The following is a 15,643-nucleotide window of genomic DNA, read 5'->3' on the forward strand; positions in this document are numbered from 1 at the left end:
GTTCAAAATCTAAAGACTCATTTATTTAAATCCCAGAATGCCAGAGTTCAAATTTACTTTATGAACTTTCCCCTCTTCATGATAGTTCAAATTATACAGAGATGATCCATAATACTTGGGTACCCTATCTTACATTGAGCAAAATTCAGTTCACTTATAAGATAAATCTATCTTGAATCCTTTCCAAAGGGGTTTATTTTTGCAAATGAAAGCTGAATCCTATTGGAACATTTTCTTTTTTATAGGCAAAAGTTCTTTTGATGGAAGACAATTGTTTCCTAATATGCAAATTTCACTGAAATGGAGTACTATCACTATAACATACAAAGGGAAATATCCTTTACAAATACAACCATTTGTATCTCTTAGACTATATGTTGTCCAACTTTATGGTAATGGAGAGTTTTCACAGTGGGAGTTTCCCGGCATGAGACAATTACAGGTCTTGCCTCACCCCAATGTAGATAAGATAGTTTTATGCACAAACACAGTTCTAATACCAATGCTTATGGTTTAACTTCACCTAGAAAAATCATTGATTTAACTTTTTATTAGTTTAAAATCAAGTTTAAATATCAAGGCCGAAATATCCAGATGAGTAAAAGGAGAAGAACCTAAGATGGGAATATTCCTCTTGTTCATGGTAAAGAAGGGGAAAAGTATTTTCTCTGAATTTGTCCCCAATTCTGCAATCATTAAGAAAGTAAGAAGGGACAGCTATGTGGCGCAGTGGATAGAGCACAAGCCCTGGAGTCAGGAGTACCTGAGTTCAAATGTGACCTCAGACATTTAATAATCATGTAGCTGTGTGGCCTTGGGCAAGCCACTTAACTCCATTTGTCTTGCAAAAATCTAAAAAAAAAGTAAGGAGCATTTTGTTCAGCTCAATGCAATCTGAGGAACTTCACCTGTACCCACCATTTAAGAATAATAACTGATGGACCAACTCTAAGAACACCTATAAATCATGCTAGATTCTTTCCTTTCCCATATAGATATCTCAAAATGAAGATAAATATAGAAAATGTATATATATATATGCTTATAGTAAATATGTCTCCAATATGGTACATATGTATCACATATACTTTGACCTATTTTAATGACCCTGTTTTTCTGCTCTGCCATGGATGTGATTACTATGTATGCATATATGTATATACATAATATAGCTATATATTTATACTGTAAGATAATAAATACATAATAGCAAGCATATACATTATCTTATTTATAGGTAAAAAGTTCTTTGGAGAGAACACAAATGCTTCCTAATATATGAATTTCATTGAAATGGAGTCACTATAACATACACCATCAATACAGCATCCACAGGGAAATATCCTTTACAAATACAACTGTTTGTGTCTCTTAGACCATACTTTGTCTAAGGCATTATTTGCATCCACATGCATGTGTAGACATATGTAGAGGGTATATCCACATACACCTGCATCGTCTCTCCTATGATGCTCGATAGTCCCCAAACCTTGCTTTTCAGCAAGCACTGCTCTGCACAAAAGCACTCTCTGGGTCCACGAGGAAACCACATGGTCTGTCTCCATCATTTTAAAAACTCTCAGGCAAGCTGCCTACTGCAACATGGCTCAGGCTCACGCTTAACTCTCCTCTATTGCTTCTACCAAACCCATCCAGGCAAAATCACTCCCTTTCAATCAGTCTGGACAGCGGATTTTAAAAAAAAAATATAAAACCTACAGATTCCCTCTCTACCATTTAGGATCAGAAGGGGGGAAAAAAAAGGAAGAGGGAGGGGAGTAAGAGAGGGGTGGTCGGTGGCAGGCTGGGAACAGAGCCAAAGACAGCCTTCCTTACAGGACAGGTCTAAGCAGCGCCTCCTCCTTTGTTCTTTCTCCCTGATGCTGCATCTCCTTTGCTATTCTCCAGCCCCGATCGCCAATGGGAATTTTGCTGGTTTGCTTTTTTTTTTAAGCTTAAGTTGGGATTCTTTTCCTTTTGGGCTCCATCTCGGTCCCCAGCCCGATATCGCCGGGTCTCCCGACACCCCGCTCCAGCTCCTCCCCCGGGGGGAAGAGGGGCTCCCTGGCTAGGTAGCCTAGCCTAGATCCGCACCTCCCCGGAGTCTTGGGCCCCGCGCCAGCATTTTTTTTTTTTCTGCTTAAAATGGTCAATAGAGGCGAGATCTGGCCTCCTTTCCTCCCCCCGCCCGGGGATGCGGAAGGACCAGGCTTCCTGGTGGCTGGGCTCCCCTGGTCCCCCCTCGCCCCTGGAAGAGGAAGGTGGATTGCAAAAGCGAAACTTGGGTAACGCGGCGGCCGCCTCTCAAGCTCACGCTCTTGGGGGGCTCCCCGACTCCCTCGGTCGGCCCGGGTTAGCCTTCTTCTGCAGGCCCCCCGAATTCCAGTCCGTGTGTGTGTGTAAATGTGCGTGTATGGCCGTGTAAGTGTGTGGGGTTGTGAGTGCGTGTGCTGCCCGCTCACAGATGCACCGTGCGTCCTCCTCCCGCCCCATCCCCGGCTCTCCCTCTCCCAGGCCTCCGCACGGCCGCTCGCTTCTGGCCCCTTATATAGCTCTCTAAAAATAGCTCGCCTTACACCGCCTTGTAAGGCAGAAGGGAGATCGGGCCTGCTCCAATCCCCAGACCCCTCGGCTGCCAAGCCCCGCCCCAGGTCCCGTCTCTCTGCCCCCGATTGGTCCTCAGTGACTTCATGAGCCCCCCCTCCGTTTACCTTACATGGTCACACGTTGCCTTAATGGACGCTTTCTTCCAAGATCCCACGACTGCGCGGAGAGGAGTGAGGAGGGAGGGAGATTGGGGAGGGGGAAGAGGAGCAGCAGCAGGAGAAGGAGGAGGGGAAAGAAAGGGAGGGGGGAGGACTACAAACTAGCAGGGATGGGGTGGGGGGTGGGGAGGGAAGGGGGGGGGAAGCGATCGCGAGAAAAAAAAAATGCAACCTCCCAAAATAAAGAGCAAAGATTGCATTAGGAGCGAACAGCAATGCAGAAATAGATGGCAGCTTCGTGTCAGTGAGTTTGCATCCCCCTTCCTGGTCCACGAGCTGGAGTGATTAGAGCCCTGGAAGGGAATTATTGCATTTACTACAGTGGAGAAGTACCCCTTTCCTGGCAGCCGTTTCCACTGTACATGTTGGATGCCTCTCTCCATCCTCTTTCACTCTCTCTTCTCTCATCTCCTCTCTCCCTCTCTCCTCCGCATTGATTTTTTTTTAAGTGTGACTGAAACGAAACAAAACAAACCAAAAGGGACCCTGGATTGATGCCTTTTTTGGGGGGTGAGACAAACAAACAAATAGACAAACAAACAAACCAAACTGTGGAAGGGGGAGGGTTTCTCCTCCTGCTTTGCCCAGCAGCAGCAGCAGCATGGACGTGTTGGCTAGTTATAGTATATTCCAGGAGCTGCAACTTGTCCACGACACCGGCTACTTCTCAGCTTTGCCATCCCTGGAGGAGAACTGGCAGCAGGTGAATGATTTAAATTACTTGTGTAAATCTTGTAGCGGCGAGACGCTGGGGCTGCGTTGGTGCGGGCTTTGGGGTTTTTAAAGTGGCTTTTTTTAAATGTGTGTATGTGTGTGTGTATGTATGTGTGTATGTGTGTGTGTGTGTGTTTGTTATTTAAAATGTTTCCTGAAACATACCTACTCTAACCTTACCCCCTTTCCCCCTCCCCCTCCCCCACCCCCATTTGCCAAAGCCAGCAGTCCGGTCCGAACCGTCTGAATTCAATCATAAACACACATCCTAACACTCCCAGGCTTGCCGACCCTTCCGTGCTAAGAGATCCGCCTAACTTCTCCGTTTAGGGTTGGGATGGCTGGATTTGATAGCGACATATCTATAGACATACGTGCGTGGATCGGATCATAGACCTTACTTTCTCCCTGCTTAGTAACTTAAGGCAGGTTGAGGGCTTTCAGCTGATTTTGACAACTGGCAGGTGGTAGAAAAGGGATCGGAGAGGCTATTTTCAGCTAATTAGATTGTGCCCATAAAACAAACAATAAAAAGCTTCATGGAGGGGGGGGGGGGGGTCTCGAAAGGGTGGACGAGGAAAGAGCAGGGGACCGGTAACAAAAGACGCTAAGCAATATCTAAGAGTAAGGCACGCAATTGTTTTGGTTTTAGGTTTATAATGTTATTTTCAGCTTCCGCCCCCATGGAGCCAAATGCCTCTAGAAGAGAAAGGGGGAAAGAAAACCCTGTTCCCTTCAGCTACTGTTTGTTGTTCTCATTCCTGAGAACCCTTTAGTCCGTGCTGGCAGCCACACATCGCTTAGAAAGGGGTGTGGTGTGTTTTTGTGTGTTTTATTTTATCTTATTTAAAAACAGGAGCCTTGAGAAACTAATATGACGCCCGAAGAGACCCCGCATGTAGGTCTTCAGGTGGTCTGGGGGAGAGAGAAGTGGGGTTGATTTCAAGTCTTCATTAGACCAGTACAATGCTACAATACAACCTACTGTGAGAAGTAGATAAAGAAACTGGCAGTAGAAAGTGTGGATAGCTAAAAATCATGGTTCTGCTTGGCTCCAGTCTTTCAGAACCTATTGGGGGGGGGGGGGGGGGAGGAGATCCTTCAGGAAAAGCTGTGACCCTGGCTAAATTTGTACCATTTTCCCCAAGATGTGGCTGAACAGAAGTCAGCAAAGCCAGGAAGAGGATCCACATTTTTTCCTGTTGACAATATTAACTTGTAGTCCCTTCTCAAGAATCCACTTTGCCATTGGTAATAGACGTGAGAGGAACAGCATGTGGCTGCCAGGCTAACTTCGATGCCCTATGACAGCAGCTTGTTAAGACTAATGAACTGCTGAATTTTCCCTTTGCAGGGATACAGAACAGTATTTATCAGCATTGAACTGATGTCTAAGTTACTTCTCTACTAAGTGAGCTTTTTGTACAAGAAGCTTATTACAGGAATGATGGCAACCCCAATTCTCTTTTTATTGTATCATTGTTACCTAGCTGAGAAGTGATTAGGGCAGTGGGAGCTTTCCTCTAGGTTTTGGGCTCTCTTCTCTCTGTATGTAGAAGTGAACACCATATGCATGCCCCTGTGACTATTCTGTCAGATATATTTGACTTTACTTCTCTATGACAGTAATGAATATGTTTTCACACATTATTAGGATTTCATTTATAACTGGATGCCATAAGACATTTCCTCCCTCTGCCAATAATACTTGGGTTAAAAATGCTCATCCCCCTCCCCATCTTCTTTTTTTAAAAATTTTCTAGCAGGTTAATTAAATTGAAAAACATGATATAATTTCACAATTAAAAAAAGAAACCTTTTATGACATCAGGTTGGTAGTGTTGAATCAGTTGTATATTAACCACAGTCTAGACAAGTTCAAGGAAAGGCAATCTTGTTCTACCTAGGATGTCTAAAGGCTGACACTATATTTGATTTGTTGGTACAGTTCTATGTAAGGAAAGTGAGTTTTATTTGTTTCAGCATTGCATGATGATTAATCATGAAACTTTGTTGTATTTGAATTTTTCTTTAGCAATATGGTTAGAGCCCCAGGCTCTAACCTGAGTAAAGCCTGCTTCTTTCATTCTTTAGTAGCTAACAGCCTCTGAGTATGTGAAAACAAACAAATCAAACCTACTTGGCTTGACTGTGTGATGAAAAGTATTAGATCCATTGTTCCTCCTTCCCTCCTCCTCCTTGCCCTCCCCACCAATGTCTTTTTATTGGTTTTCTGATAACAGGAAGCAGACTCTCCTTTAGGTTTGGTATAAACCCTGCATCCCTAACTTTTTACCTCTTTGCCAAAGAACTGTAACCACATGGTTGGAAGCCAGAGTTAGATTTAACTTGTGGGAGAGTGCTTATAATAAACAAAGCATCACCTCCAGTAGGATTTCAGTTTTATGTCCTATAGTCTTACATAAGTAATGGAAATGTGACTATAACCATGACGGGGCACATAATACTAATTCATGTAAATATTGTATTTTAAGGTTTGCAAACTTTTTGTTCTCTGTATCATTATGCCCATTTTATAGATTTTACTTACATATTCTGTTTGAAGGATTGCAAAGTTTTTATTTCCTCTATTATTGTGACCTAACTCAGGGCATAAGAGGCTAAGTGTCCTTTTGTGACTTATAGAGGATTTGAACCTAGGTCTCTTGACTTCAGGTCCAGCACTAAACATAGAAGATACAGTCTTAAACTCCTTTCACTTTTAGTACTTCCACCTTATTGCTTCCTAATGAAATGTATAAGGGCAGTTGCATGGAACTGTTGGGCCCAGATCACCATTTAGGTTTTGAAATTTTGAATACTGATTGCTCAGGACAGTGCAAAGGTATTGCTAAATGCTGACACTGCTCTCCACCCCCATCTTCCATACTGCTTTGGGGGGAAAAAAATAAAAAAAAAACTCTTTTGTCATCTTCTGCTAGGAACCCTGAGCAAGAGGAAGGAAGCTTCCTTGTGACATGAGGTGGGCTGTTCTTTAGAGGTTAAATAGAGGTAATTATTAGATGATATTCTCACTCAAATACTAGCTTTAAAGAGAACCTGAACTAAAGAAGAAAATCCAAATAATCTGATTTAGTTTTAAGAGAAACTGTGGGTTAGATGTTCCAGTCCAGGACATCTTTACATTTAGGAATTGAAGCTGGTTTCTTTTTATCTTCACATTTTGTTTCATGCTGATAATATGGGATAATTCTTCTGCTTCATCTTTAGTGAGTCTGATGTTAACATCAGTGATGGACAGGCATAGCATCCAGGATGAGAATTTTGATTGTGGCTTTTCAGGCAAGGGAATTATGCAGGGACCCAAATCTTGAAAATGCTGCCTATTGACTTTCCTGTAATTTAAAACAAAAATGAATCCCCCCACTTTAGCTATTATGCATTTCTAGGCTCTGCACACTTAGAATCATGACCCAAGTAACAGCCTCTCTCCCCATCATGTAAATTACACTGTGCTCATGCGGTCTATTATTTTGTGGAATTTAGCTGACATACAACTCTTAATGTCCCCAAAGTAAGCTTTTGAAAACTTGCAAGAAAATTCTTAATAACGCTCTGAAAAAGCAGGGGAAAGGCAAAGGCAGGAAGAATATTGGTGCATTTTGCAGGGTATTATTCCTTTTTTTGGGGGAAAGGAGATAGATGGCTACATCTTCTCCTTCCCTGTCAGTAGATAGAGATGATGACTTTCCTGGTCCTAGTTTTCACTTCCAAGATGAAAACTGACTTGTAGCTTTAACTAAAGGGAACACTTCTTTCAGTTTTTTTTTTCAATTCTGAAAATCTGAAACTATGATTTATCCTTGATTTGTATTGTTTCATTGTGGAAGGAAAAGCAGAGAAGAGGGCATAATGATGTTCTGTAGATCTTATTTGAAACCAGTTTTGCTTCATGCCATCAGGAGCATGGCATGTTTATTTGAAAACCATTTTGAAATTCTGTTAGTTGTTAATGCTGATTCATAATTGGCAGATGGGGTCAGTTTCAGGCCTCTTTTCTGCTTGGAGAAAATTTTCCACTGCTACTGGAAACAAATAAATAAATCAGAGCATTCCTTTCCCCTTCCCCCATGCCTCATTGTTTTAGACTAATGGCATACTTGGCCACTGTAAGAACTAAAGCATCCTAATAATATTGCAGTTTCATCTTAGTTCCAGCCACCCTGAAACACTTTTTAGAAGGGCCTCTGGTACAAGGTGTCTCTAGGGGACAACCTGCAGAAGTGGTTGCCTTCCAAGAAAAGTCTGTAGAGAAAGACACTGGATTTGGCCTTTGAGCCATGCTTCTTCTTGTCCTGTACATCAAGGAAGGCTGCCTTCTCTGGGCCCAAAAATCCTAATGCTATCACAAAAAGGACAAAGCAAACTCAAATCTCCCCATCCCCGGTCTTGTCTCGGTCCCCAATTTGCAAAAAAAAAAAAAATTAAACCTTTTTATGAATTATAATTTCTTGGCAACAGCATCAGCTGGGTGAATTTGTAGACACAAAGGAGCCTTGCAAACCACACTGAAGGCATAAAATATCTGGTGCTTGTTTTGTGTGTGATTCGTGTGGTCTTTAGCTACAGTAAATGTATTTCTTCATTTTACTATATTTGGCCATATCTTTTTTTTTAAAAAGAGAAATATCTCTCTTACCTAGATTTCTCTTAATAGATATAAGTATATGATAGTAATGATCATAGGGTAGTTAGTAATGGTCATAGGGTAGGATTTAGTATTTTTTTTTTTTAAATTTGCAGATGTATCAATATTTTCTTTTATTAAGGGAATCCGCACTATCAGAGGGTCTCTACTATTTGTCAGTCTAGATTTCTTATTGATGTTTTATGATGAGGTGAACTGTTTGCTTTAAAAATGTTACTGTAGTGAAACTTTTGGGAGGGAGGAGTGAGAAGGATTTTTAGGTTACTATAAAAATGTATATGGAAGAAAATTCCCATGTTTGGTGCTTTGGAAACATTGTTCCCATTTTCCTTGCTAGAGAAAGAAGATACCATCCTTTTGATTTTTTTTGTTTGTTTTTCATCCTAAAGGAGAGGGTGACATTGGGGTTCCATCCATTTAAAAGACAGAACAGAAGATGTAATGTGACAGCCTTACTCTGAAATGATTTATATGTGTATGTCAGAGGCCTTAGGCAATCAAGTGTAAGATTATTATTGTTATTGTTATTATCATTATGCATTCCCTGCTTGGACAATATCTCTGATCCAAAGAGAACTTTTACCTCTCCTTTAGAATTGGGACAGTCCAAAAAAAAAGGTGATAATAGGGCTTTTAGTAGTATCTCTGCCTTTTATATCTCCAGATCCCTTCCTCTCCAGAGAATTGAATTGTCACTCTCTATTTTAAGCTCTCTGTGTACCTGGGAAGTGGTCATTACTGAGTCCTCCTTCAATCTCTCTCCACTGTCAACTTATATCTGCTGCTGGGAAGAGAAGAGTTCAATCTATTTTGTTCAGTCCAAATTGGTACATACTGATGTCTTTAACTTCCCCTAGCAAAGAGTAGTTTCGAAATGACCGCTACCTCTCTAATTTTGCTCATTAAGGACAATCCTCTTCTTTTCCTTTTTTTTTTGGGGGGGGGTTAGGTTTATTTGTTTTAGGGTTTATTACTTTGTGTGGTTTTGTTATAACTTTGTTCATTATACTTTTGTGTGTGTGTGTGTGTGTGTGTGTGTATGTATAGATGAATAGGTAGGACTGGGGTTTGCTGAAAAGTTAGGACAGCTCCTCTTCTTCAGTAGCTGTTGATGGGTCTAAGGATTTATTTTATCTTCATGTACTTCTGCTTTTCTTCCAAAATTCATCAGAGCCTTTGCTTCTATTAAGTAAGTGGAGGTGTTTTAGTTAAATAAGAGGAATACTTTCAAGTTAGAATTCAGGGATGAAGAGATTATGAAACTCTTATAGTCTATTAATTATTAAACTTTGTTAGATTTGGGGAAGGAATAGGGTTGCTGAAGCTGATCTTTTTTCATCTTGCTTCACACTTTTTGCCATTAGAGTAGATGTTCATCCTTTAAAACACGCATACTCACTTGAGAAGAATTCCTTGTGAAATTCACCACATTGGTTTTCTTAAGAGTCACACTCAAGGTAGAAATTCGCTGCTAATGTAAGCTTTTTTTAATCAACATATGTGTGATCCAATATTCTTGCTTCCTTTTTGGGAGGCCTGCTTATTCATAGGATTGTCCTCATAGAATGTCCTCCTTGCTTTTTCCTCTCTCTCTCTGTTTCTCTCTCTGCCCCCCTCTCCTTTCCCTTCGTGTGTGTGTGTGTGTGTGTGTGTGTGTGTGTGTGTGTGTATTGCTCTAAGAACTTTACCCTGGCAGGGATTTTCATCTATTTAGGTTTCTGAATAGCAACCCTCATGTATGGGTACTATAGTCACTGGTCAATGATAAACATTAGTCTAATATCAACATCCTGTCCATCTTGAATGCAGATGTGGTTTTTCTGGTGATAACCTTGCCTATTTGATGTGATAAAGGTATCTTTTAATACTTGTTATAAAATATTCTTGCTTTTGTTGAAAATAGGGAGTCTTTAAGGTTGGTGTTTGACACCAACTGATTATCGAACTCAAATTGTACTGCCTGAAGTATAATTGGTGCCTAGATATGGTTACAAACCCTTTGACCCAGCCATACCACTACTAGATCTGTATTCCCAAAAGATATAATGCAGAGAGGAAAGGGATATATATGAATAAAGAATATTTATAGCAGTCTGCAACAGATTAGCCATGGGGCATTGCGGGTACAGTTTCATCTACTAGGGCCCTTTCAAGGTCCCCTTAGATCAGTTAAAGCTGGTAAGGGTGTTACAAATATCCAGTATGGATTTGTACATAGTATAATCTCCCTGGCCACACTAGATCAGGAAATAGCCTTCTCTCAGAAGTGGTTAGAGCTGGCTATTTGCCTGCCATCTGTCACTAAATATACAGGGTTTGTCAAAAATCCCTGTGTAACATATTGGGAGTCAAATCCTTGTGCATGCAGGCCTGGATTAGAAGCCAAAGGTAAGAGAATCAATAGAATTTTAAATCTGGAAGGAACTTTAATGATCTTATAATCAAACCATCTTATTTGCCAGAGGAAGAAAATAAGACCCAAAGAGAGGCACTACCTTGATCAAGGTCATGTAGTTAATTAGAAGAAAAGTGAAATCTAGAACTTGAGTATTCCCAGTTCTCAGATCCAGTTCTATTCTTTTATATGGAACATGGTATAGAATTGCTCTTAATTCTTCAGGCTTCTTATATTTGTGATTTCCTTGCTGTTTAATATACAAGATGCAAAAATTCTTGGGGATTGGGTATTGAATTAAAAAAATTAACGTTACCTGGAAGAATAGACAGGTCTTGTACAGTAAGTAACTACCATTATGTGAGTAATGTGGAATTGTATATGGGGGAGAAATACTTGGAGAGGTAGGTGTGGGAGAATTTGGGTTGGGGGCGGTTCTGGATAGAAGATAGAGCTGGTGTTTCATAGAGAAAGCTTCAAACTAGAAAATGCTTTGTCTTTGACCTGCTTCCAGCAGAGCTTGCAGCTCTAATGGAAATCCACGTGCCAGTTCATGAAAACCTTTTGTGAAGTGTTTCTAAACTCTTGAGTAGGTTGGAGGAGCGACAAGGCTCTGCTGTTTAAATGTTTAAAAGGGGGAGAAGGGAACCTGCCCCCCTCCCCAACTCCACTATATTTGCAACCACCAACAAAGAGGAGAAAGCTTCTGTTCTCTTTGTTAATAAGATGACTTTAGGGGCCGGAGATGATGCAGTATTGGTTCACCTAGTCATTCATCCCTTGGGAGAGGAGCAGTTAGTTTCCTAGGTTTGGGTGAAGGAGCAATTCTCTGGTTCCTTTTCCTTTTCCTTTCTTCCAGTCTCCCTCTGATCCCTCTGAAGAGGCAAAGAAATCCTAACAGTGATATTTGCTCCAAATGTGTAAGGTGTGAAAAGAAAGATTAGATGAACATTTTTTTCTGATATCCACCCCATCCACAATCTTGTGAATAACCTACAGTTTAGGAATAAGAGGGCTTCTGAAGTCTAGGGTCTACAGTTTAGCCTATTGGTTAAAGGGGACTATCCAAACAATATTCAGTTTTGTTTTGCTCTCACCCGGAAGAGTTAAAGGCAGTCCTCTGTGACTCTTATTTCATAATAAAGGTGCCTAGAGATTTGCTTAACCTGATCAAATTTCATTTCTGGTACCTGTGTATTGTTCAGCATTGCATATTGCATTCTTCTTCTATCTTGGTTCAAATAATTCATTCTTTTCCAAGACTGCTTTGAGGTTTTAAAGTGATGAGCTTCTATACAGATATTTGTCAGATGATTTTTGCATCTCTGTATTCCTATAAACTGTACTCATTCAAAGCAGTTTGAGGTTAAAAAAGTCTTTCTAGGATAAAGACAATAAAGACACTGAGAAGGATCTAAAATGGGGCTTTTTCAAGATATTGTAGGGTCAGGTATTGAAGTAAAGAAAGTATTTGTAATGGCCCTTCCTTTTTTAAAAATTGTTTTCATAATTGATGCTAGTTATCCAGATTCATAGGATCCTAGATTTAAAGAAGGAAGGAACATTGGAGATCATTTAATCCAATTCCTTCACTTTACAGCTGGAAAACTGAGACCCAGATTTCTCCAAGTCCACAAAGGTAGTAAGTGGCAAAGTGAGATCAGAGCTCCAAATCTGACATATTCTCATTCTCTCTCTCTCTCTCTCCCCCCACCCCTTGTGTCTGCCTCCATCCCCTGTCTCTCTTCCTTTTTCTCCCTCTTTGTCTTTCTTTCCATTGCTCCATCTCTTCTTCTCCTTCCCTTTTTTTAAGAGAATTTTTTTTTGGTATGGTTGGCAAAATAGAATGATATGAGGGAAGTGAAGGGCTTAAAATTAAATAATGCTTTTTTTGAGAAGTTCACAAGAGCAATAAAAATTGCAATGATCTTGACTAAATTATTTTTCTGAGTTTATTTCTCCACCAGTGACCTCTACCTTCACTCTCCTTTCAGATCCTGGTTAGCGGCGATTAAATAGAGAATGGTCTTGGTTTTGGCACCTAGTTTGTGGGATGAGTAAAAGGGTATTAGGAGTAGAGACTTTTATTAAATTTTTTCAGTATCTGCCTTTTTGTTTGTCATCTTTGGTCCTATTCACAGGCCATAGTCACAGCAAGTATTATAGGCCCTAAATTGAATTTATCTGAGTAATTGCAGGCATAATGTAACTGACTAATACTAGATTATGGAATTTGCATTCTTAGGTTGGTAAGATAATAAGGGCTTTTATTTATGAAGCACTTTACTGCTTATAAAGCACTTCCCTCACAATAACCCAAATTTTATTATCTTTCATCTTAAAGATACAAAAACCAAGGTGTCCCGAGATTATTACTTGCTTAGTAACAAGTGTCAAATCCAAAAATAAAACTCTGCTCCTTTGGATTCCAAATTCTATATTCTTTCTAATATATCAGATTGTCTCTACATATCTAACTCTTTAAGAATACATATGAACTCGGGGGCAAGATCAGCTTGCTAGCTCAAAGCTTTGTTTTTGTTTGTTACTATGAGGGAATATTAAACATTCTTCTCATGCCCTTTTCCTGTAGGGCTCAGAAAGCTTTACTCACTTCCTGTTCATTAACATGTCTTCCCTGTAATTAGGGAGGAGTCAGGAATTCCAGTGTAACCTTTCCCAGGTAAAGACATTGAGACAGAGGAAGATTAAATGGTTTTTATAAGGTTATATAGCAGATTATAGACAGAGCCAGTCCAATACCAGATTTCAGTTTTCTAGTCTGAATCTCTTGCATTTTTTTTAGATGTACTGTGTGTTGTGTGTGTGTAACTAGTTTAAGATAAAGAGGTAGAGTGTTAGTGCAACATGAGGAGTACCAGACTTGGAATCAGAAGACCTGGATTCAGATCTTATCCCTGATCCTTACTAGTATGTACTTATGGCTAGAACAGAGGATCATATGTCTAATTCCAGATGGAACTAGACGTGTATTTTAATCACTAGTAGTCATATTATCTAACCATTTAACTTCTCTGGGTCTCATTTTCTTTATCTATTAAATGAGGAAAGTACCTCAAGTGCCCACTTCACAAGGTTGTTCTGGGTCTCAAATGTGCTAATATATGGTACAACATTTTGTCAACTTTAAAATACCATATGTTTTATTTATTCATATATTATTATTATCATTATTAACCAATTCTGATGCTTCATCACAAGGTGAAAATGATTGTAGGCTCTGGTTGGTTATATCAGTAGATTCCAAGGTTGACTACCTTGGTCATGGTAGTTCATGATACTACTAGCTAAGGTGTATAAGGAGTGCCCACATTGATGAAATATCTCTTAAAGCAGATGACACCATCACTGAAAAAAGCACAATGGCTCTTTTAACCATGTCCAGTCCTCATGAGAATAGAGGAGTTTCTGTGATTTTTCTATTGGGGGGGGCAGATGGTTTGGGTGAGAACATGACTTTTTTTCCTTTATCACAGTAGGGGAAACTGTGATTAATTCTTTTCTTAGGTTGGAAGGAGAGCAGAAATGGCCTGCTGTCCCTGGAATCTCAGCCTGAGTTTGACTTTAGACTTAATCTACAGAAGGTCCCCTTCTGTTTTTTTTTGGGGGGGGGGAGGGGTTGAGCTTTAGTGATTTCTTTATTTTTCCAACACAAAAAATTATTATTATTTTTTCCTTTTTTTTCTCCTTTAGAGTCAGAATTAAACATAGATACTATAATGTAGTGCTGGTTACTACACCTGCTATTTCTGCCATACCTGATGACTGAGCTTATATTGGCTTATGAGAGTGAATAAGGTTTTATGAGATCTATAAATATCTTGGATAGGATTTTTATTTCATTTTTCCCCCTTCAAATAAGACATAATGGAAGCACTCACATACACAAGGAATATTCTTTCCATGATAAAATAGGGAGTTCTAGAATTGGCCTATGAAAAGCAATAATTTGATATGGTTTTTCATGTTGGGAGTATATAGAGGGGGGGGAAGAAGAAATACACAGACTGCCATAAAACTAAAAGATGATTTCCAGGTATTTAAGGCTGATCACACCACCTACTGAGAGATTTATTTTATGTTCAGAGAAGCTGGCCCTGAAGTTGTACTCATTCCTAAGCTCAGTATGTTTTGTATTTTCATAGCTTTAAGAGAAAATAAGAGAAGGAAAAATCCCTGTTGCTTCAGGAGGGTTCCATGAAATATTCTTTCCCTTTCTTTGTCTGCTCTAGTTTCAGATGTCCCAAGAGAGCATGCTCTCATGCTTCCCTTGGATTAACTGACTCCTTCCTTGGGAAGATTTCTCATGCTAATGCATCTCCCAGTTAACTTTCCACACCCCCCCCCCAATCCTCCCACCCCAGAATTTAGCATTTAAAAAAAATCAAGTTTATTCCAGTCACTTTCAATATTAAGATGCTTTTGTACTTGTCTTTTATAGTTTGGAATCCTGAACTCTTAATATATATATATATATATATATATATATATATATATATATATATATAAAATTCCCCCCCTTCCTCAAAATCTGTGTGATATTTTTAGAGCTTCATCAGGCATGACTATAAAATAGCAAGTAGTGTGTCATACATGACACTTGTCCCACAATAATATTATGAGAATGAAGGTTGTTTATCACTTTGGTCATTGTGTTTTAGGTTTCAATAAGTAAGGTTCTCTATAGCTTAAAAACTGGAGGGTGTTTGGTTAATTTTGAGATTCCGACTTTACTTTCTATTGTGAAATTGAAGCCTAATAGTTTTAAATCTTTCCCTATAATTTTGCCTTGACTTTGATACTATATTGGCTCCTTTTGGTTTTAATTCAATTTAACTAACTTTTATCAAACATAAACTATTGGCTAGGGCTATGTGAACCCATGGATATATACAAAGGCAAAAAATGAAAATAATACCTGCTCTCAAGGAGTTTTCATTCTACTGGATCTTTAGTTTTCTCTTTCTTCTAGTAAAGGATATACCTTGTATGTTTTTTAAAAAGTATTTAATTAAACAGGGGAGAGAAAACTTGATAGAGGGAGATAGATAAGCAGCTGATCAGGAAGCTAGAAAGCAT

At 39.5% G+C, this 15,643-nt stretch overlaps 1 protein-coding gene across 1 annotated transcript in view; it reads left to right on the forward strand.

The window, feature by feature from the left end:
- The first annotated feature begins 2,907 nt into the window (after positions 1 to 2,907).
- The window catches only part of LOC141491016 (Krueppel-like factor 7), a 51,827-nt gene continuing 39,091 nt past the window's right edge, over positions 2,908 to 15,643 (forward strand). The window contains exon 1 of the mRNA XM_074191516.1: positions 2,908 to 3,468. Coding sequence (XP_074047617.1) covers positions 3,367 to 3,468 — 102 coding nt within the window. The 5' untranslated portion in view covers positions 2,908 to 3,366. The remainder of the gene's footprint in view (positions 3,469 to 15,643) is intronic.

Source organism: Macrotis lagotis, chromosome 6 (assembly GCF_037893015.1).
Source record: "Macrotis lagotis isolate mMagLag1 chromosome 6, bilby.v1.9.chrom.fasta, whole genome shotgun sequence".
NCBI lineage: Eukaryota > Metazoa > Chordata > Mammalia > Peramelemorphia > Peramelidae > Macrotis > Macrotis lagotis.